General features: G+C 42.9%; 1 protein-coding gene across 5 annotated transcripts; it reads left to right on the top strand.

Annotated features, from left to right (window-relative positions):
* The first annotated feature begins 4942 nt into the window (after nt 1-4942).
* On the top strand, nt 4943-21584 carry SLC25A51 (solute carrier family 25 member 51). 5 transcript variants are annotated; one of them, XM_030292639.1, is made up of 5 exons: nt 4944-5031; nt 8499-8582; nt 9135-9258; nt 12926-12967; nt 17311-21584. In XM_030292639.1, exon 5 carries the CDS (start codon nt 17352-17354, stop codon nt 18243-18245), a length of 894 nt encoding a protein of 297 aa, XP_030148499.1. In that variant the 5' UTR covers nt 4944-5031; nt 8499-8582; nt 9135-9258; nt 12926-12967; nt 17311-17351; the 3' UTR covers nt 18246-21584. The 5 variants fall into 5 exon arrangements, with proteins under 5 accessions (XP_030148500.1, XP_030148499.1, XP_030148501.1 ...); XM_030292641.1 differs by having other exon boundaries at nt 12923-12967; XM_030292637.1 differs by lacking the exon at nt 12926-12967.
* Nucleotides 21585-22391: the final 807 nt, after the last annotated feature.

The following is a 22391-nucleotide window of genomic DNA, read 5'->3' as shown; positions in this document are numbered from 1 at the left end:
TCTTTTTCCCAAAGGCTAAGCACCAACTACTCAACTGTGCTTCTGTTCTCAAAAATGGTGAATGGTAGGGTCCCAGCCGTACCTTTCACTAGGTACTAAACTCAACCAGGTCACGGGGCTTCTCTGAGCACAAAAATTATGTGAAAATCCGAAGAAATAACTATCATGTAACTGCTTGGAAAACCCACAGAGTATTGTGCAAATGTTTGATGTTATTTTATTGACTCAGTCCTTGCTAGATAAAAATGTGTTTGTATTGCACAAGTATGTGTCACTTAAATACCAAGTAAGGTGTCCCATGATGCCACGCAGAGGTCAGCAACCGTTCTGAGCCCTGAGAGCTACCAGGGGGCATAAGCTCTGCTTGTAGGTATGCTTAGGACAAAGGCAAAGTTGGGGGACAGGAGCGAGGTCAGGGAGAGTCAGAAACCTAGTGCCTCCTTCCTTACACATTCCCTCCCATCCTATGCTTATTCTGGAGCCTACCTTGTTTAAACCCTAATCATGATTTGTGGGTCACCTTTTCCAGGTAGCTTTCCCTGATTGCAGCTAGTGCATTTTTGCTCTCCTACAGACACTCTTAGCACTTGGTATGTGCCAGTCTCAAGCACTGATGGTTTCTTCTTAGGGCTGGATCCTAGTTTTCCCCCTGGGCTGCATACTCTTTCACTCGTACATTCTTGAGCCCTGTAAGCCCCGGTGTTTCAAACTTTAGGTCACTATCATGGGTCAGGATATCCATTTAGAGCTATTGTTTCCCAAAATTGCCTGAGAAGAATCACCTGGGTCTTGTGTTAAATGTACACAGGCCAACTGGCCTCTCCCCTGGAGATTCTCATTTTGCAGTAGGTCTGACTTGGGACTGGGGATCTATTTACCAACCTTCCAGGATGTAGAATCTAGCTTTTCGATCTGTAAAGTGCATACAAGTCACTTGATCTCAATAATACAGATCCTAGTTTACTAGGCCTGGGGCAGGCCAGGCAGAATAACTTCTGGGGCACCTGGGTGTCTCAGTGGGTTAAGCATCTGACTTCAGCTCAGGTCATGATCTCATGGTTCATGAGTTCAAGCCCTGCTTTGGGCTCTGTGCTGACAGCTCAAAGGCTGGAGCCTGCTTCAGATTTTGTGTCTCTCTCTCTGCATCTCCCCTGCTCATGCTCTCTCTCTCTCAAAAAAATAAACATTTTTTTTTTTAAAAAAAGGAAGGATAATTTGTAACAACCCCCAGATGATGCCAATGCTGCAGGTCCAGGATCATAGGCTGTTTGGCCCAAGTTCAGGTGATTCTTACTTTTAGGCCCCACTGGAGAAGTCAGGATTTGGTGCTGGTCTCAACATCAGCACACCTGGGGAGATTTTAAAACATACTAAGGTCCAAAAGCCAAACAAACATACTAAGGTCCAGATCCCGCTACGGGCCATTTTAAAGCAGAACCACTCAGGTTTTTTGGTTTGGTTTTTAAAGCTACTCAGACAATTCTGATATAATTACATAAGAATTATCAGAGGTTGAGACTCACTGACTTAGTGGGTCCCCACCAGCATGAAAATAAATTAATGAATAAATGGAATAGAATAGACCATCTCATGGACTTGTGGGATAAAGCCTTTGACTCCATTATGTGCATGGTATATGCAGATCATGTGAGTTGCTAGATCGATGTAGGTTTGAAAATGAGTGAAGGAGAAATGAGCATGTCCAGGAGTTCACAGACAAGCTGTGGGGACAGACAGACTGAATGAACTCAAGGGCACCCAGGCTTCCCACCACTACCACCCGGGGGCTAACAGCACAGATGGAGAACTCCACAGCCTCAGGCAGTGAAGTCATAGTCAGAGAAAGCCTCAAGAAGCCTCTGTGTAAGCTAAGTGGTGCAGGGTGAACAGGGCTGTCATGAAGCAGGCAGGGCCTTCAAAGCACAGAGGACAAAATGTATGCAGTTTGGAGGTATGTAAAAGAACACAGCAGGTTCAGGGAAGGGAACTAGCAGTGGCTGGCCATGTGTCTGGAGCCTGGGGGGTGTGAAGGGGAATGGCCGAGATAGGCCCAGACGATTGCAGGGGCCTGGGGAATGTGAGCTGAAGAGAAAGGAAGGTCACTGGCCCTTTGCTAGGGAATGACCACAGGTGACTTTTCTTGGCTCGTAGTAGCCAAGACTCCACTGGCAGATTGTGTAAAGCTGTTTTTGTGGATATAAGGGTCCATGGAGACTGAGGGCCCTAGAAAACTTTCTAGAAAGCATTTGGCAGGGGTGGGGGAGTCGGAGGGTGCTTAAGCAATCGTCTATCAGCAACATTCCCATGTCCCTTTTCGCAAGACCCCAGACCCTCTTGGGCAAACACCCTTTTTGCCAAGCACTGAATTGGAGGGCCAGAAACAAGGCAGACAGCCCTGCCCCGGTGAGCCGGCAGTGGGAAAGTGATTCACACTCATGAATTATTATAACATACAGCAGGGGCTTGGAACTGCCCCAAACTTTGTGCTATGGGAAAGCAACGGCAAGAGCCATCAGTTTTGCCAGGGTTGGTCAGAGAAGGCTCTTCTGAGGAGGCAAAGAGCCTTGAAGGGTTAACATGTTTAATTGGAGAAGAGTCAATGGTGAAAGGGGGGAAGAGGCTTAAGGAACCAAGGATTTGCAAGACACTGAGAGACTGCACAGGGCTGGAGTACAGAATGTCATCGGGTGTGAGGTGGACAGTAAGGCAGAGCGGCCAGAACACAGTCCTCACGCCAAGTTAAGAAGTTTGTACAGATTGGGGAGGCAAGAGAGAACCACTGGAGGTTTTTAACCTGATTATCGAAGGTGGGTTCTAATACCTTCTAGGATATTATCTGGCAGCTGATATGGAGGCTGGAGGTGTGGATAACAGTTTAAGAGGCTAAAGAATGAATGAAAAAATGGGTAGATGAGGACCGAGAAATGAAACGCTAACTCTATTTATTTACTTTTTTAATGTTTATTTTTGAGAGAGAGTGAGCGAGCGAGCATGAATCAGGGAGGGGCAGGGGGGGGGGGGGGACACAGAATCTGAAGCAGGCTCCAGGCTCCGAGAGGTCAGCACAGAGCCGTACGTGGGGCTCGAACTCACGGACCGTGAGATCATGACCTGAGCTGAAGTTGGACACCTGATCGACTGAGCCACCCAGGCACCCCCAAAACATTAACTTTGTGATGACTCCTGAGAAAACAAAGGGTTTTCAGTTCCAACCTTAATATGCCCCAAAAGAGCCAGTCAAGGGCCTAGGGGTTTCAGACCAGGAACTAAGACCTGGAGGGGTAGAGGCTTGCCTGTGACCTGCAGCATGACAGAAACACACTGGCACAGTTCGAGACACGGGTGTTCCTGTTGGCCTGGGATTTCCTCTCTTTGGAGTCTGTTGTGCCCCAATTGTCTATTTAATTTCAATCTTTTCCTCCTCTTTAGGTTTTACCACAGGAAACTAACTCCATCCTAATCTGAAATGAATTATTTCTGCTTCTGAAAATGCTAGATGCCTGCCTGATTTATTTTTCAAATAATACATCTGAACAGAAATTCACACAAGACGGGGCAAACAGAATTTTGAGTTGAATGCCCTGCCCCAACTGTTGCCCGATTTATCATTTCAAACTAGCGTGGGGCCTTGTCATCATCCCGTGGAGCCCCAAATCTAACCCCGCGCACTAATTAGATGCCAAATGCCTGTGTCTGACAGTCAAGATTTGCCTATCTGACCCTGCCACCTGACCTTTACGGTCTTCTGCTACTGTGACTTTCTCCACTAGTCCAAATTCCAGTCATTCAACCCAGGCCCACCTCAAACACCTCCTACTGTCTGAAGCCATCCCTGGTTCTCTCTCAAGGGGAAAAGGCCCTCTGCTTCAGAATTTCCAGAGTCCTTTGTTTTTACACCCTTCATTAGATTCTAAGTTCCCCCAGGGGGCTTGGGCATGAACAATGGCACACAGCAGGTATCTCAGAAGAGTTTGCTGAAATTAGGTGGCACGGTCTCCTACATCCCAAGCAGCAGTTAAACAGCCAGCTCAAGCAGACCAGACAAAATTTTGGAGTTGATAGTTACAAAGCGCACTCTGGACAAGTGGGCAGGGAAAGCCACCCACCGAGAGCTAATCCCTGACTGATGCTTCCACCCAGTGGAAGTGGCCTCTTGGACTAACCCACATCCTTCTCTTGTATTTCAGCAGCCTCCCGAAGCGCTTCTCCTCTCCTGGCTGACTTTTCACGTTTCCTCCAACCCCTCACACCTGTTGTGTTGCCTTCCAGTTTACAAGTCAGAGTCAGGTCATAATTCGTAGTGATTCTTACAAGAGCCAAAAGATGCACACAAGGCAGGCATTACTTTTCGGACAGGGATTTGGCGCTTAGGAACCAGTGACTTGTCCAGGGTCACTCCCAGAAGTGACAAGGCTATTACTCTACTTAAGCCTCCTATCTCCAGGTGCAGTAGAATCCGAGACCTGCAGTTGTCTGAGGGAACAGTTTAAGCGTGATCTGTTAAGCACACACAGGTGTTCCTCTGTGGCCTGAGGCATCGGTAGCTGACAAAAGGCCCCTGGGAGGGTGTCGTGAAATCTAACCGAGGCTACAGAGGGGAGCCAGGCGGGGCACTTTCAGCGCTTGCCACCCACAACTGTCAATGGCCACCGGCCCTCCCCCAGACTGGACGCGGGAGAACGCGCTGGCTTCTCGTGGCACGGCCAGGCCACCGAGTGGCGCCAAGGCAACGGCGTTCTCGCTAGTAGAGACCCAGGGCCTTACGACAGGTGTGGTGGATGACCCTACACCTGCCCTGCCGGTGCCAAGAGTACTTGTGCGGTGTCACCTGACTCTCCGCGGCTTTTTAGGGAGAGGCCGCGCGGCTGCGACTGCCTCACGTGATCAGGCTCCGGCGGCGTCGAGCGCGTCAGGCCACGCCCCGCGCGCCGGGTCGGTCAAGGCCTGCGCCTGCGCGGCCGCTGGCTCGCCGGCTAGCCGTCCTGCGGGCTGGCGGCTACCGCGCGCGGAGCCGGACGCCCGCTGCAATGGGTGAGTGCAGGAGGCCGGCGAGTGGGCAGCACGGGCCTTCCCCCGGCCTGTGGGTTGAAAGAGCGGAAGCACGAAGGACGGTCTGAGGAGGTCGCCCTGCGCGGGCCCTCTGGCGCAGCCCCTGGGGCCCACCCCTCTCTGCGCGCCTAGTCGCTCCCGCGCGCCCTCCCGGGTGGGGCCCGAAGGCGCAGGAGCCGGAGGAGGCGCCGCGCGCGCAGAGTCGGTTCCGCGCCCACGCGGCTCCCGGCTCTCCCGCTGGCTCTCCGACTACGCAGGGCTTCGCGGGGCGGGGGGTGCCATCTGGCTGCCGGAGCGAGCCTTTCCGGCGAGGGAGACTGCGTTCTTTCGGACGCGCCTCTGCCGGGGAGGTGCTTGACGCCGCGCACAAACCGTAGGGCGGGGAGGGGCCCGCTGCGCCCGGGGAGAGCAGCGCTGGCGGCGCTGGGACGCCGGAAGGGCCCCTGCCCCTCGGGGTTTGGGATTCCGGGCCTCCGGAGCCTGTTGACTGTCAGAGACGGAAGGGCCTTCGGTGATCCTGCCCAATTTCCACCCCTGCCCCTTACGCCAGATTGGGGATATGGACGCTCAGAGGGCGGTAAATTCAGCCACAGTTAGGCAGTGCTTATTCTGCGACACCATGTTGCATTGCGTTGTGGGAAACTCAATTGTACAAGGCTTGGGGGCGGGGGGGAAGCTGGCAGGCGGGCGATGTTCATTCTGAATCTCTGTAGTAATTATTTAGCACTGAGCTTAGGTAGGGGGAACACGTCGGTGCCTCAGCTGTATTTACCCTTTACACTTAACCCTTATTTTGCCCCGTCAGCTATACACAGCTGGTCTTAATTCCCACCCTTGGTTTCTCTTGTCAGCAGTGAAACAGAAGCCCTGAAGGTATATGCGTAGTGACCTTGCGGGTTCGAGCCTCCTCCGCCTTTGCTTGGAAAGGGATTCAGTAAAATCAAAAGGTGCCAGAACTGGTCAGGTCCCCTAGTGGTTCCAGAGCACAGGTTAGGCACTTTGGATCTGGAGTCACGCTTAGGATTTTTAATTTAAACGCACTAAGCTGTTACTGCTGACCGGAGGTATTTGGTTTCTCCTTTGATAAAGTAAGCTTAGAGAATTGTATTTTTAAATTAGGGACGTTGCTATGTGTATTCTAGCAAGATACTGTCATAACTAGGACTGGAACCCAGACCGATCTGCTTCTGAATGCTGACTCAGACCTGCTGACTTGTGGGAGTTCACATCCTTTGAGAATTACACTTGCCTTCCCCCCACTTTTTGCACAAAGACCTTTGTGCTGGGATCATATCTGGATCTTGTTTATCCGTGTGGGCTGTAAATTACAGTGAGTAGACTTTACACTGTTGGGTTGTGCAGCAAAAGTTTCACACTTGTAGTTGCTTGAAAGTCAGCTTGTTAACTGTGGTTCTTATTGATCAGATAGGTTGAGTGTTTTAGGTAGCAAATGGGATAAAATTTTGTTAAATAAGTTTTGCAGTAAATTGCACAGAATTATCCATGTTAAGGAATTGAAGTATAGAGGTTAGTTTAGTAAAGAAATTGAGCCATGTTTGCAATATAGATAAACATTGTAAAATTCTAAACTCCATTTTCACAGAATACTGTGCACCCCATCCTTCTGTTGCTAAATTAGGAACCTATTCATACCATTCTGGTGTGTAGGATGAAACTAGAGGGAAAGCTTTAGTTTTATTTCTTTTCCCATGTGCATCTGGTTTCTTTGAAGACCTCAGTCTCAGGAGGTTAAAATTTAGAGGGAAAGTTTTAAATCTATGAAGTCTAGGAGGGTTTCATTACCTTCCTTTTTCTATATCCAGTCCTGTTAATTTGATACTCTAAATGTAGAGTGATGTTCTTAAAATATCTTAAAATAGTTAAATACAGTGGTCAGTAAACGACTACCTTCTGTGAGCCACAGTTTACGGTTTGTTTAATAACAGTCTCCATTATTACAAAGAGCTGTGACAAACTAGATGAAGTAACTTTAATTTGCAAAATTTTAGAACGTAAATCTTTCCAGGGGTCCCTGGGTGGCTTAGGAGGTTAAGCATCTGACTTCAGCTCAGGTCCTGATCTCACGGGCTTAGGGTTCGAGCCCCGTGTGGGCTCTGTGCTGACAGCTCAGAGCCTATTTCAGATTCTGTGTCTCCCTCCCTCTCTCTGCCCCTCCCCTGTGCAAACTGTTGCACACTCACACACACACACTCTCTCTCTCTCTCTCTCTCTCTCTCTCTCTCTCTCTCTCTCTCAAAATATTAAAAAAAGAAAAAATCATTCCAGTAAAAACTAAAAGTGAACATGGACAAAATTTGGTTAGTCAGGTGTACAAATAACTTGGTTTGTATTATCAAGGAACAATAGATTGTTAAACAGCCTGTAGGTGGTGACTGTAGAATTTCAAGTCGGTTATGTATTTATTTAAATGAAATTTTTTACATTCATAAGTTGTCACAGTGTATTATATAATACATACATTAATCTGAGTATTCTTAGTCCTGAGACTGAAGAAGAGCAAAGTTTTACATAGATATAAAGCATTTGTATGCCAAGTTTTTAAAATGTTGGTTGATCCTAGATTGGCGAGTGTAGTACTTACAAGTTTTTAAATTCACATCTGTTAGCTAAAACAGAAGTAATGATGGAGAAGACTAAGTGATTAATAATTATCAAACTCTGTACCCTGACAAACTTCTCAACCATCTTTAGACTTTTTTTTTTTTAACTAAAAATGCCATTGGTGATAAATAAAAATGAACTAAAATGCCATTGGCTTCTTTAACTGGTTAAAAGCACAAAATGTATGAGGCAGAACGTGTGTTTTAAACAAATTAAAAAGCAGTGGGTTTTCTTTTTTCAGTTCTCCCCAAGTCGTATAAAATACCCACAAAAATAATGCATGATGGAAAGCTGTCCTATACAAGCACTTGTATCCTGAATTCAGGGAAACAGCTATTGAAACAGGAATTAGCATAATAAAATCAGCAACAGGTTAATGGTTTTAAAAATTGAGTCTTTGAGGCACCAGTCAGGCTCAGTGAGTGGAGCCTAAGACCCTTGATCTCAGAGTTATGGGTTCGAGCCCCACATGGGATGTAGAGATTACTTAAAAAATAAAATAAAATCTTAAAAAAAAAATTGAGTCTTCAAATGCTGCATGGCATGATGCTATACTATATAAAGACTGAAGTACTGCTACGTAGGAAGGAGGAAGTCTATGGCTTTTAGCAAAAATGCTTTAACAGAAAAGCAAATCATAACAATGTAGTCATCAAATCAAGGAGGCTGTAGCTAGATATCAGAGCTATGGCTTCTCATATCTGTGCTAGAAGATCCTGTTTCCCCAGAATGGACCAAAATTTCAGGACAAAACAGGGACTTTAAAAAAAACATTTCTTTACCCATTTTAAGTTCTCTGTTTCTTTCCCCTTTCCCCTGCATTTCAGCATGATCTAGCAGAAAGATGGCTGCCAATGGCTATTTTATTTTTCTTTCTGTGGCAAGATTGTCATGGAGCCTGGATATTTCAGGTTTGTATACATCTCTTCCCTTTGTCCTGCTGTGGTCAAAAAACTTAGTAATGGACTTCATATACTCAGCTTGCTTTGCCGCTGCTGCTGCCGCAGCAGCTGCTGCTGCCGCTCCTTTGTTCTCCCACTAATCAAGGTCAGCTTCAGGGTGTATTTATCATCAGATCTTTTGTGACTGGAGGACAACTGCCAGATACTGAGATCTGTCCTTGTCTTTACTGTAGGCCACAAGAAAGATGCATAAATAGAGGATGTAAGATGGGCAAAGCTAAAACAGGCTTGGATTCTGTAGCTGGGTGTGAATAATCCCATCTAACTTGAGAAATCAGAATACAATAAGCCTAGATAAAACGAGAAAAGAGATAAAGAGGAAAAACATTTAAAAACTGAAAAATAGTAAAACTGCTAAATCTAACAGCTTGTTTTTTTTTTGCTGAGATGGGGGAATGTAAATTTGATAAACTGCCTGCCCTGCTCAAGACTAGAAGTATTTTTTGAAAACAGCAAGTACTATATAAGACTGTATAAATAAACCAGATTTTTTTTTTAAAGGGAATCCAGTTACCAAAATGACTCCAGAAGAAAGAACCTAACAGACCAGTAACAATGGAAGAAATTGAGAAAGTTACCAAAAAGCTACCATCCCCCAAAACACCAGGCTCAGATGATGTTACAGGTGAATTGTTTTAACTTTCAAGGAATAGATAATTTTGATAAGATTTAACTTGTTCACCAGCATAAGGGAGGAAAAGTGACAGATTCTTTTTACAAAGCCAGTGGAACATTGATGCCTGAACTTGGCCTGAAGAAGGTACTAAAATTGAAAACTTGGTATGTTCTCATGATGTGAAATTTTAAAATATTAGCAAATGGTATCTAGTGATACATTTAGTGATACATCTAGTGATACATTAGCAAATGTATCTAGTGATACATTTAAAAAAACATTTCATCATTTCCAAAGAGGATTCATTCCCATATTACAAGGGCAAGTAATTAACAAGAAATGTGCTAACATTAACCCATCAGAGAGAAACAGTAATAATAGTTCATCCATGTTGAGCACCTCTGGTGCTCTGGACTACTCTCCTGGATACTTTACGTGCAGTAACACAATTAATTGAGCCAACCTATAAAGTAGGTAACATCCCTATTTTATAAATGAGGAAATTAAGCCATAGAGACCTTGAGGAACTTGCTGAAGGTCACACAGTGGGTATGTGGTAGAGCCAGTATCTGACCCCAGGCTGTAAGCTGCAGCTCTTAAATGTTATACTGGTTCTGTCTCTTGTATTCATATGATAATCTCAGTAGCTCCCTGAAAGCGTTTGACCAAAGTTCCTGATTTAGTGGTGGTGGGAAGGGTTGAGGGTGGTTGAATTTCAGTAAAACAGGAATAAATCTATTCCTTTCCCATGTTTGAAAATCCTCTAAGCCCTTACCAGTTGATCATTAGTACTAGAAAAGTGGAATCCAGTTTTAATGGGAAACATAATTTCCTAGTAAATAGTGAGGTAAAGGGGCTTAAGTTATAATTAAAGGTACAGTTCTTAGGATGAATGCAGGATGAAGTGTTGGGGTTTTTAATGTAATTTTTTTTTTAATTTTTTTTTTTTCAACGTTTATTTATTTTTGGGACAGAGAGAGACAGAGCATGAACGGGGGAGGGGCAGAGAGAGAGGGAGACACAGAATCGGAAACAGTCTCCAGGCTCCGAGCCATCAGCCCAGAGCCTGACGCGGGGCTCGAACTCACGGACTGCGAGATCGTGACCTGGCTGAAGTCGGACGCTTAACCGACTGCGCCACCCAGGCGCCCCTTAATGTAATTTGATGAAATGTGGTAGTGTTGGAAAGGCATGCTTCACTCCATGTTTGCAGCACAATCCTAAAGCTGGGTAGGGAGAGATGACAAACAGAGAAGTTTACTTGAGTGGGTACAGATGTTATAGGGGCCAGTTAATCAAACATTTTTGTGTCATGATGATCTGTTTCCCTGTAAACTGCTAGGACTTAGATTACGAATACTCCGATGACAACTTCTTATCTCTCACACCAAAAAACCAGTGTCATATTTAACATTAATTCCTAGCAAAGTTCCCAGAAATGTCAAGAAAAATATAAAGAGGAGTGCCTGGGTAGCTCAGCTGGTTTAGCATCCAACTCTTGATTTCGGTTCAGGTCATGATCTCACGGTTCGTGAGATAGACCTCCTTGTTGGGCTCTGCACTGGCAGCGCAACTGCTTGGGATTCCCTCCCTCCCCCTCAAATAAACATTAAAAAAAAATATATGGGGCACCTGGGTGGCTCAGTAAGTTAAGTGTCCAACTTCGGCTCAGGTCATGATCTTGCGGTTCGCAAGTGTGAGCCCCATGTCAGACTCTGTGCTGACAGCTCAGAGCCTGGAGCCTGCTTCAGATTCTGTGTCTCCCTTTCTCTCTGCCCCTCCCCTGCTCATGCTTTATCTGTCAGTCTGTCTCTCAAAACTAAACATTAAATAATAAGGACATTCACTATTACCATAATTTTGTTCAGGAAGTATTTGTGAGTCTAATAAGATAGAAAAAAAGACATATAGAGGAAAAATAAAAATAATTTGTGGTATTTTATATGGTGGAAGCTGAATCAAATCCAGTCCAGAAAACTGAGAAGTTGCGAGAGGATTCAGTAAATTGGCTGGTTCTGACCTTAATCCACAAAAATTGGTAGCTTTTTTTGTAATGCAGACAAAAAGCAGTCTGAAAATTAATTGGAGGGAATCACATTCATAATAGCAACCACAAAGATAAACTATCTAGACACAAATTTCGGTATCTATATGAAAAAAAAAAAGTTTACCAGGAAAAGCGTGAAAGCCAGAAAGCCGAGAATTCTTAGAGTATGGGGAAGCCCTACCAGATGGTGACAGGTGTCCTGCCGCCATAGTGGGTCAGAGCAGGTTGGCGTGAGAGAAGTGCTTGTGCCGCTCCTGGGGCAGAGCGAGTGCGGAGGGACCGTGCACATGCCTGTGGGCATTTAGTTTATGCTCACCAGTCCCTTCCAGAGGCATCTCTTCTCTGCCTCAGGCCTTACTGTGTCGTTCGACAGATCACGGTATGGATGGATGATAAATAAAGCTATAGAGGAGAGCAGCTGTGGGTTACTTGTTCATAATTTTAGAGTAATGATGGCCTTCTGAGGACATTACAAAACCTAGAAGCCAAGATGAATAGATTTAATGTCCAAATTGAGAACTTCAGCACCACAAAAATGATAAAACAGAGAAAGTATTTGCTGCAATTTGATAAATTTAACTAGGATGGACTTCTTTATATATAAAAGGATTTTACAAACCAGAAAAATTTTTTCTGTGTGCAGGAAAATGGGTACCGTGAAAATTTATAGTAAATCCAAATGGTCAAAAATAAAAAGTGCTGTATTTTAATCAGAAATTTTAAATGACAGGCACCTGGGTGGCTCAGTCGGTTAAGCGTCTCACTTCGGCTCAGGTCACGATCTCGCGGTTTGTGAGTTCAAGCCTCGCATCAAGCTTCCAGCTGTCAGCACAGGGCCTGCTTTGCATCCTCTGTTTCCCTCTCTGCCCCTCCCCTCCTCACACGCTCTCTTCTCTCTCTCTCCCAAAAATAAATAAAACATTAAAAAATTTTTAATGACAAAATGAAGGGTTTTTGTTTACCCATCAGATAGGCAGAAATTACAATTAATACCTGCTGCTGGAAATGGTATCAGAACTGGTACTGGCATACACGTAATTTAAGGTGTAAATCATAATTTTTCTGGGGCAATTTGGAGTAGCTATCAAGTAGTATTTGAGCCAACAATCCCATTCTAAACATTTACCCTACAGACAACCTTGTGAGAGTTCACCCAAGCAAGGTGTATGTACAAGGCGGCCCAATGAATCAATCTTTAAAAAAAAAAAAAAAAGCAAACCTAAACAAAAAAACAGGGACTAAAATAGGAGATAGAATAAATGATATGTAATACATCCAATTGTTAGAATGCTATGCAATTATCCAAAATACTGGTGTATCTCTGCTGTTGTTAGAAAATTCCAGAATGCATTGTATCACTGGTGGCAGGCTGACTAGTAAAGAGGCTCTGGTGTGAGTTAGGCAAGCCTGAAGAGCCCTGAGCCAGGGCAGTGAGCCTGGAGCAGAAAGACATCTGTCTATTTAGTTTATTTACAACTTTATTTTCTCTTAAAAAAAAAAAAAGAAAAAAAAGTTTTTTTTAAATGTTGAATTTCTAATGTGTACTTTTTTCCTAAAAATTAATACGTGTTTCTTTTGTGAATTTCCGTTTAAATGATTCATTTGTTGTTTTATTGGATCTACAAGCAGCCCAACTCCAAGGAATGTGGCCTCTCTCTGTCGAACATACAGGTGACTTCATAGTTTAACTGTTTTCATACTTGCCAAAATTAGAAATAATTCCTCTCTCTGAACCAGGCCTTACTCTATTTACATTGCAGTGGAACAGATTTTACTGCCCCTTTAAACGGATAGACCATGTAGCTAAGCAGCATTCAGATGCATTTCCGCTCCTTCCAGTGCCCCTGCCTAAGGGGGATGGTGTGGCTGCCTTGTGGGTGGACAGTGAAGGATTGTGCCCCTGGCACTGTCATTTTCTGTCAGTGTAACCAGGGGATTTAGTGGCAAGAAAAGTTTCCTGACCCCTTTTAGGACCTTCCTTAATGGCAGAGTTTGGGCCTGCAGTGGTGTCACAGTTTTTCTCAGCTGAGGGCAAGTTTATCTTTTCTAATAGAAGCATGGAGCAAGCCAACCGGAACTCCAAAACAAAGAGACTTTGGGCCAAAGGTTCAGTGTTACATTTTCTTTTTAGTGTAGTCTATCTCGTGGGAAGACACAGACGCTGGTGAAGGAAAATAGCTTGTTTTCCATTTGCTTCACATGAGAAAGGGAAAAATCGTACTCCGTAGTGTCAGAGGGTCTTGGAGTCTTCCTGAGGGTCTCTGATAATACTGGTCCAAGCCTGCTTCTCTCCACTGCCACCCACCCATCTTCTACCCACACGGTGCTCTAGCAGAACATACTGGAATAATTCCTCCAGAATGTGATACTGCTGCTCCTTTGACACAGGACCTACACCTTAGCCTGTGCTGCCTTCTTTGGCTGAACGTGCTTCACCCTATGTGCCCACATGTCCTGTGCTGCCCTGTCAGACTGCTAGTTAATGATGACCCCTTCCTCTGTGGGGCCTTTATGTACCTTGTGTCTATTTCTGCACTTGGCATTCATCACACTGCAGTCTAATTGTCTGCATGTCTTATCTGCCCTGAGGCCAGGGTTCTTGCTTATTTCTAGTCTCTGACACGTAGGGCAGTGCCTGAACGTGGAAGGAATTGAATAAGTTGGTTGAATTTAATTTTCATAGTATGCTAAGAGGCTAATTTAAAATCAGTAAAGAACTTCCCAACAAAAGTAAATTAAAGTCATCTTGACAGTGTTCTCCTAGAAGTCTGAATGAAACAAACACAAAAAACATTGTTATTAAAAATTTAGGGAGGAAACCAGTGGGAAGGCTGACATTTGTTGACTAGACCCTCAGTGCATTGTTCACTGTGTCCCCAGCATTGGGGTTAAGACTCTTTAGTTGACTTTCACTTGGATTGTGCTTGGTGGATGACATTGGCTTCAGTTGTTAAGTGTGGAAACTGATCCTCAGAGAGATACAGTAATTTGCTTACTTTGAAACTTTGTCTCATTGGTCTGTCACTGTTGGCCTTTTGTTATTCTAATTAGAGCTTCATTATTGTCATCTCATCTTTTGAAAACAGTTGAATAGATTGACACAAATTTAACTTGAAAAAGTATAGAAAAAGGGTCACCTGGGTGGCTCAGTTGGTTAGGTGTCTGACTTCAGCTCAGGTCATGATCTCACAGTTGATGGGTTCGAGCCCCGCATGGGGCTCTGTACTGACAGCTCAGAGCCTGGAGCCTGCCTCGGATTCTGTGTCTCCCTCTCTCTGCCCCGCCCCTGCTTGCTCTCTTTTTCTCAAGAATGAATAAACATAAAAAAAAAAAAAAAAAAGACCTAGATGGTTTATCTAGCCAGTTTGTTTTTTTATTTATTTACCATTAAAATGCTTACATGTAGTGTTTTTATGTGTGTGATAAAAAACACATTATGAAATTTACTATCCTAAGCAATTTTAAGTGTACAGTTCAATAATGTTAAGTATATTTATACTGTTACAGAACAAATCTCCAGAACTTTATCGTCTAACAGAACGGAATCTATACCCATTAAGTAGTAACTCCGTGTTCCCCCTTCCCCAAGCCCCTGCTGACCAACGTTCTACTTTGTCTCTCTGAATTTGACTACTTTATATAAGTGGAATCACTTATATAAGTATATATATTTGTTCTTTTCTGACTTTTTTTTTTTTTTTTTTACTTAATATGTAGTAGCATGTGACAAGATTTCCTTCCTTTTTAATGCCGCATAGTATTCCATCGTATGTATGCACCACATCTTGTTTACCATTCATCAGTGGACATTGTGCTGTTTCTTCGTCTGTCTGTCGTGAATAGCCCTGCTGTGGGTGTGGATATGTGCATACCTCTTGAACTGGCTTTCAGTTCTTAGGGATACATACCTAGAAGTGGGACTGCTGACTCCTATGTTCTGTTTTTAATTTGTTGGAGAAATGCCATACTGGTTTAGTGGCTACAGCATATTGCATTCCCACCAGCAGTGCAGCTCTACCAACACTTACTTTCTGAGGTTTTTTGAAGAGTAGCCATCCTAATGGGTGAGATGATCTCATTGTGGTTTTGATTTGCATTTCTCTGATGATTTAGATGTCAAGCACCTTTTCATATGCCTGCTGGCATCTGAGTATGTTCTACGGTTTTGTAGGTATCTCTCACGCCTGGCTTGAAAGATGGGTGGAGTCTCCTCTATCTTTTTTTATATCTCCTTTGGAGAAATCGCTGGTTCAAGTCCTTTGCTTATTTTTTAATTGGGTTATTTAATGGTTTGTTGACTAGCCTCATAAATGTGGTCTCATACTGTTGAGGAATTAAAACCAATTGAAAAGTATTTTGCCTGTGGAGGTGCCTGGCTGACTCAGTTGGTGGAACATGCAACTTTTGATCTTGGGGTTATGAGTTTCAGCCCCATGTTGGGTACAGAGATCGCTTAAAAAAATAAAGTATTTAAAAAAAAAATTTTTTAGCCTGTTAATATAAAATATAAAATTGCCATCTAGTTCCCCAGTGAAGATTATTTCTGGGCTGTGGGTTGGTTCTGGATGATCCAACTATCTGGATCCTTTTGGGAAAATCAGACTTAAATGACTGGCAAGGGGTGGTCTTGCCACTTTAAGGAAGCAGGTGCGTTCTTGAGGGAGGGCCTTACCTTAGTTTTACTCAGTGGGCTAAGCCTTTATATTTAGGCTTCACATCTTCTTCAGCGGTCATATATAGCCACTTTTTGTCCAGGGCAGCCTCCCAAAGTCCTTGTTATCCTGTGGTATGATAGCAGGAGCATGAACTCTGGAATCAGACTTAGGATGCCAGCTTCACCAGTTACTTTCCGTACCTCGGACAAAGAAGAATATCGGTTATTTCATTGGTAAAACTTGGAAAATAATGTTTACTTGATGGAATTGTTTGGAGAAGTAAATACGTGAAAATGCAGCGTATAGTACATACCTGCAGGCCTTCCGTGACCCTGTTCTTCCAGCCTCTACCTCCCAAAGTGCATGCTCAGTGTCCCTTATCTACAGCAAGGTATTTATGCTCTGGTGTATTTGTTTTCCTTGGCAGTCTCCTGTTAAATTGTGAGCTCCTTGCTTTGTTTGTTTGGTTATGGTTTTGTTTGTTTTTTTAAGTTAGGCTCCGTGCCCACTGTGGGGCTTGAACTTCCCACCCTGAGATCAGGAGTCAGATGCTTTACTGACTGAGCCAGCCAGGCAACCCATGAGTTCCTTGCTTTTGAATCTCTAGCAATTTGTAGAGGGCCTAGTTCAGATTAGACACCAATAAGTAAGTGTTCGTGAACAGAATGAATGCGTGTTTTGATATTTTATTTCTCAATGGAGGACTTTGAATTTTTTTCAGAAGGATAATGGTATGTACCATTACGTAGTTTACGGCACATGTGAACTAGTCCAGGAGTTCTCAAACTTTTTGGTGTCTCAGGACCCCTTTATGCTTAAAAATTATTGTGGGCCCTATTTATGTGGATTATTTATGTGAGTGCTTATTTATGTGGATTAGTTATTTATGGTCTTAGAAACAAAAACAAAATTTTTAAATATTCACTTTAAAATATCAATGATAAACCCATTGCACGTAATATGGATAACATGTTTTCATGAAAAATAACTGTTTTCCAAAACAACTTTGAGGAGAGAGTGTTTGACAATATTGCAGGTCTGTGTAAAAGAGAGGGCATAAAAGGTGGGTGGAGTCTCATCTCTGCGTCTACTTTGTGTCTTTTGTGAGAAGTTGTTCTAGTTGAAGTATAAGCAGAAAATCCCACTTCCCACAGATAAGTGGCTGGAAAAGGAAAGACCTTGTGGACCCCTGCAAGGGTGTCCGGGACCTCCAGGGGCCCTCAGCAAGTACTGTACCAACTACTCATCCAGTCTAAAAGGGAAATGTAATAGTGTTACAGAAGTTAAAGGGTCAAGGAAAAGTTGCACATGTTTAGCCCTATATATAATGGTTACCTATTGTCATTTTGTTATTTGTAGGTTAAAAATATCCTTCATGAAGAAGAAAGATCTTAAGCAACATGGTGGATTCAGAAGCTCATGAAAAGAGGCCGCCCATCCTGACATCTTCCAAACAAGACCTGTCACCTCACATTGCAAATGTAGGTGAAATGAAGCATTATCTGTGCGGCTGCTGTGCAGCTTTCAACAATGTAGCAATCACATTTCCCATTCAGAAGGTGCTCTTTCGGCAGCAGCTGTACGGAATCAAAACCCGGGACGCAGTGCTTCAGCTGAGGAGGGATGGCTTTCGAAACTTATACCGCGGAATCCTTCCCCCACTGTTGCAGAAGACCACCACTCTGGCGCTTATGTTCGGTCTGTATGAGGACTTATCCTGTCTTCTCCGGAAGCACATCAGTCCCCCTGAGTTTGCAACCCGTAGTGTGGCAGCGGTACTTGCAGGGACAACAGAAGCAATTTTTACTCCCTTGGAAAGAGTTCAGACATTGCTTCAAGACCACAGGCATCATGACAAATTTACAAACACTTACCAGGCTTTCAAGGCACTCAGATGCCATGGAATAAGAGAATATTATCGAGGCTTGGTACCTGTTCTTTTCCGTAATGGATTCAGCAATGTCCTTTTCTTTGGCCTTCGTGGCCCCATTAAGGAGCATCTGCCTACCGCAACTACCCACAGCGCTCATTTGGTCAATGATTTTATCTGTGGAGGTCTGTTGGGTGCCATGTTGGGAATCTTGTTTTTTCCAGTTAATGTTGTAAAAACTCGCATGCAGTCTCAGATTGGTGGAGAGTTTCAGTCTTCTCCCAAGGTGTTCCAAAAAATCTGGCTAGAACGAGACAGAAAGCTGACAAATCTTTTCAGAGGTGCTCACCTGAATTACCATCGGTCCCTCATCTCTTGGGGTATAATCAATGCGACTTATGAGTTCTTGTTAAAGATGATTTGAAAGAAACCAGTTAAGTGCCATTTATTAACTGCATAGACCTAAGAATGTAGTTTGGCTTTGTTCCTAATTGACCAAATACAGGTTGTTGGCGTAAGTTCAGGGCACAATGAATTATGGGGCAGAGCTGTTTTCCTTCAGCACCAACAAATTCAGAATAAAAGGTTCTAATAGGAAAATTTAAGGGGTTTTTGGTTTTGTTTTGTAATCATTATCTAAGAACTTTAGGCTAATTGCCTGGTTAATAGCTATCTATCTGATGGCTTTTGACAAGGAACGCTAACAGCCAAGATATGGTTCTTTTCTCCAAGTCTTTAAACCTTCTGTATTGAAACATCAGTGGCCATGACCAGCCAGAGAAAAGGCTCTTAGAGCCCTGTGAATTCTCAGGCTTTCTTCTCTTACTCCATTTCTTCTCTGCTTTTAGGAGTTGCAAAGGGTAGTATTCGTTAAACATAAGCATATAACGTGGTAGGACAGAGAAGAGAAAAACAGCTTATTAGATGTAGGCTTTTCATGATAAATCGCTTGTGTTAGTTTTGAAACTAAGTACATGTTGGGATGGTCGTCATCCAGACTATTCAGACACAGTAGGGCAGACCCAAGCAGCAGGTGAAAGCTCCCATTTTGCTTTCTGAGTTGGAAAGTGTTGTTTAGTCCTGAATGTGACCTTAAACCCTTCGAATGCCCTTATGTTAATTTCACTTATTTCATTGCCAAAAGATGGGGAGACTTACATTTCGTCACAGGTGTTTGATCCTGTGAAGAAATTTCACATGACTTGCGTATGGATCAAACTCTGGTTAGTTTAGTTCTTTGATTAATTGTTGCCAACTTAGTGAAGAGCTGTGGGAGTTTGGGGAATATTTTCACTTTGAGTCCTAGTTTCTCATATTCAAGTATCCTGTTCTCTTGAACTCTCCTTAAAAAAAAAAAAAAAAAAAAAAAAAAAAAAAAGACAAATACTTGCATAATATTGAATTTTGGAAGTTTGTTAATGGGACTCTAGATTTTTCCCTCCTGGTTTCTAAGTGTTACAGAAGAGGAAAAAAAAAAACCTCAGGATAGCTTTCACCCCAGAGTGTTAGTTGTCTTTTTTATTTTACTCTTGGAAATGGAGACTTCTATTAGGATTTTTACATTTTGGGAACCCAGTTTTACCATTTTATCAATAAGGCCATTTGAGGTGATAAAATCTAAATCAAGATATTTAGAAGGTTCATTTTAAATGCTAGAAGTTGGTAATAGCTGGATAGCATACTCATCCCCTACATAACAGACAAAAACTTGTTGAAGGAATCAGATTTTAAAATCTTATGCCCTGATCAGTAAGGCAAAATGCCTCCTATTTACCAATTGAATAACTAATAAAACCTGAAACATCCTAGAAAAGTGGTTTATCAATCTTTTAAAAATCCCCATCTGTAAATATGTAGTTAAGATTGCTTGCCAGCATCTGACATGGCAGAGTAGTTAAGTTTCTTATTACCAGTTTTTCCTCATTCTGGGTAACTGCATATGAATATGTGCATACACTGACCAAAACAAAATCAGGGTCTCAGCTGGTAGTTTACTCAGTTTCTGGGCAGATAGTCCAAAAGAGATGTTTACCTCTAAATGCAATATGGCTGGTCACATGAGCATCCTTCCAACCTTAAAGGATTGGGAAGCATTATCAAGCATTTGCCAGGCAGTAATGAGGCCCAGTAGCTTTACAACAGCCCTGTTTGGAAATGTTGTGTTGGAAATGGCAGTTTACTTTGAAAACCAAGATGCAGATGTGAGGATTTCAGAAAACAAGGATTTGACACCGAATAAACGAATAAACGTGAGTAGCATCTTTGGCTTATTGAATGGAATCTGGCTTTGAAGTGGGTTGAATTTGGGGGCATGAATGACAAAGGCACTGGTGCTGGAGCACTGATGGGTGTGTGTAGGTGCTCAGCATGTGGCAGGTGAGTCAGCCTGGGGCCATGCTCTGGGAATGGGCTTCCTTTTGTCTATACACTCCAGTAAGGTGATGGATAACCAAGTTCTGAAGCACTTTTGTGAAATAGAAGTGAAGTGAGAATTTGAAAGGGGATGCTTTGGTTTCTGCAGTCTCAAACTTGTGGCATTTAAAAACAATAAATATTTTTAATGGTTTTAACTCCTAATATATTGGATTTCTTTGTCACTTTTTACAGCTTCTGAAGACCAAACTGCAAATACATTACCAGGGATGGTTTCGTGTTGTCCTATAGACCTTTTAAATTTGACAAAATTCAGCAGAACTTTTTTGTGGTAGCCAGCAGCTTTGTCTGAACTTTAAAAGAAGTCAAAGTGTTATTAATAAGAAATTCTAACTATGCTTTTTTATCTTCAGTATGAACTAGTAATAATTTTGAAAAGGCAAACATGATTGAATAACTATCTAAAGAGCTTTAAAAGTGGCCTTTTTGTTACGTAGGTGGCACAGATGCCTTATGAGCACAGGGCCCTTCTGGTCCTGCCTCCCATACTTCAGCTCTGATGCCACCAGGAATATGTTACGGATTCTGTATTTAACACACTTAGCAGTGGTATGAACCCTTAGGACTGCATCACAGAGTAAACGCCACCTTTATATGGTGGCAGGTTTGTGTGTCTTTGTTTCATTTGTGGTTGGAGACAGTTGATGTTTTTGTCTCAATAATCAATATTCTTCTTACCTTATGGTTGGTTATGTAATTACCTGCTGTATATTGTAAACTGTGCAATAAAACAGAATTGTGTATATAGAATCATATTTGGAGACCTGAACTTTCCTAGCTCGATGACAGGGGTAATACTCCTCTAGTGCTGTGCAAACATGGAATCGTGGGTGGCACACAGGATGTGTGGAGCGGGTCAGCCGATCACACTGCTGGAAATGGCAGGTCAGTGCAGATGAAACTGTGTAGTGAGGGGTATACAGTCAAAATGAAGGCGAGACAGGCCATCACATGTGAAGAAAGGGTGAGCCCTCAGACTTGATTTCCTTTAAATTAAGATACTGTTTTCTCATGTGCATATAAATGCATATTAAAGACTTGAACAGGAATTCTCTTTAAACTTGAGGACTTTTCATTTTTAATACTGTCATTTTTGCTTAATAGTAAATATTTGCTTGCCTAAGTGACTCCCAAATTGTGGGGGACTCTCCACGTGTCCCTTTTTTTTTTAAAGTTTCATGATGAAAAGTGGTTAAGCACACAAAGCTGTTTTTGTTTGATATTTTGAGTTTTGTGACTGAGTTTAAATGAAATCTGTTAAATGTGTTAGAGTTAACATTCTTCTTTTGGTAATTCTGTTTGGAATAAAGTTGTTTGTTTTTTTTAAGTCTATTCTATTTGGTCTTCTACTGTGGTTGGGTTAGGGTTATTGGCACAACTTTTCTGTGGTTCAGGCTTGTCACTGTTGCTAACCATTGAGCACTCTGCTTTGACTGTAGCACCTTCACCTGTTAACTTTGTAGGTCCTTCATTTATCCGTCTTTGGTCAAGAAGAGTTCCAGATAAGTTAATTTTCCAGATAGCTTAATTGCAAAATATTTTTTAAAATGGTTTTTCTCAAATAAACTTTTCCCTACTAAGTATAAGCTTAGTAAATGCATCTTGTCAGTAATTTCTGTGGTATAATGTGCCTTCAGGTCACACCTACCCCCACGCTAAGTGGTCTGGACCTTTGTGCTGTTTTGAGTTTTTTATATCTATGTTTGACTTCCCAGCTACGCCTTTCTGTTAGGAGATTGTGAAATTATTTTAACTACATTGTTTACACATTAAATTTTCAGGTGTTCCCTGTCTCTAGGGACAGTCGCGGCTGCCTGGTGAGGACCACTAGGAAGGGGAACAATTGCCATGTTTCTAAAACTCCAGTTTAGGGTTGGAATTCATTATATATATTCTGAACTTCCGAACTGGTAAAAGGGGTGTTGTGCATGGCATGTGATGCGATGCCGTTTCAGCCCAGCCGCTGGGGTGCTATTATAGACTACTGAGCGCATTTCTCCGTGTGACCTGGTGTGGGCAGGGTGCTTCGGATCTCTAAGAGGTGGGCACCCAACTTCACTTAGCATCTGAAATTTCCAATGGGGACATTTTTTCCAGTGAGCATATCTGATTTTGAAGTAGAAACTGAAGATAAAAT

The sequence above is a fragment of the Lynx canadensis genome, chromosome D4 (assembly GCF_007474595.2).
Source record: "Lynx canadensis isolate LIC74 chromosome D4, mLynCan4.pri.v2, whole genome shotgun sequence".
In the NCBI taxonomy this organism is placed as follows: domain Eukaryota; kingdom Metazoa; phylum Chordata; class Mammalia; order Carnivora; family Felidae; genus Lynx; species Lynx canadensis.
Note: the sequence above shows the minus strand (reverse complement) of the source record. Positions and strands in the feature narration are given on the sequence as shown.

Coding starts and splice junctions, on each gene's coding strand:
- SLC25A51 (XM_030292640.1), top strand. CDS start 17,352: ATGGTGGATTCAGAAGCTCATGAAAAGAGGCCGCCCATCCTGACATCT.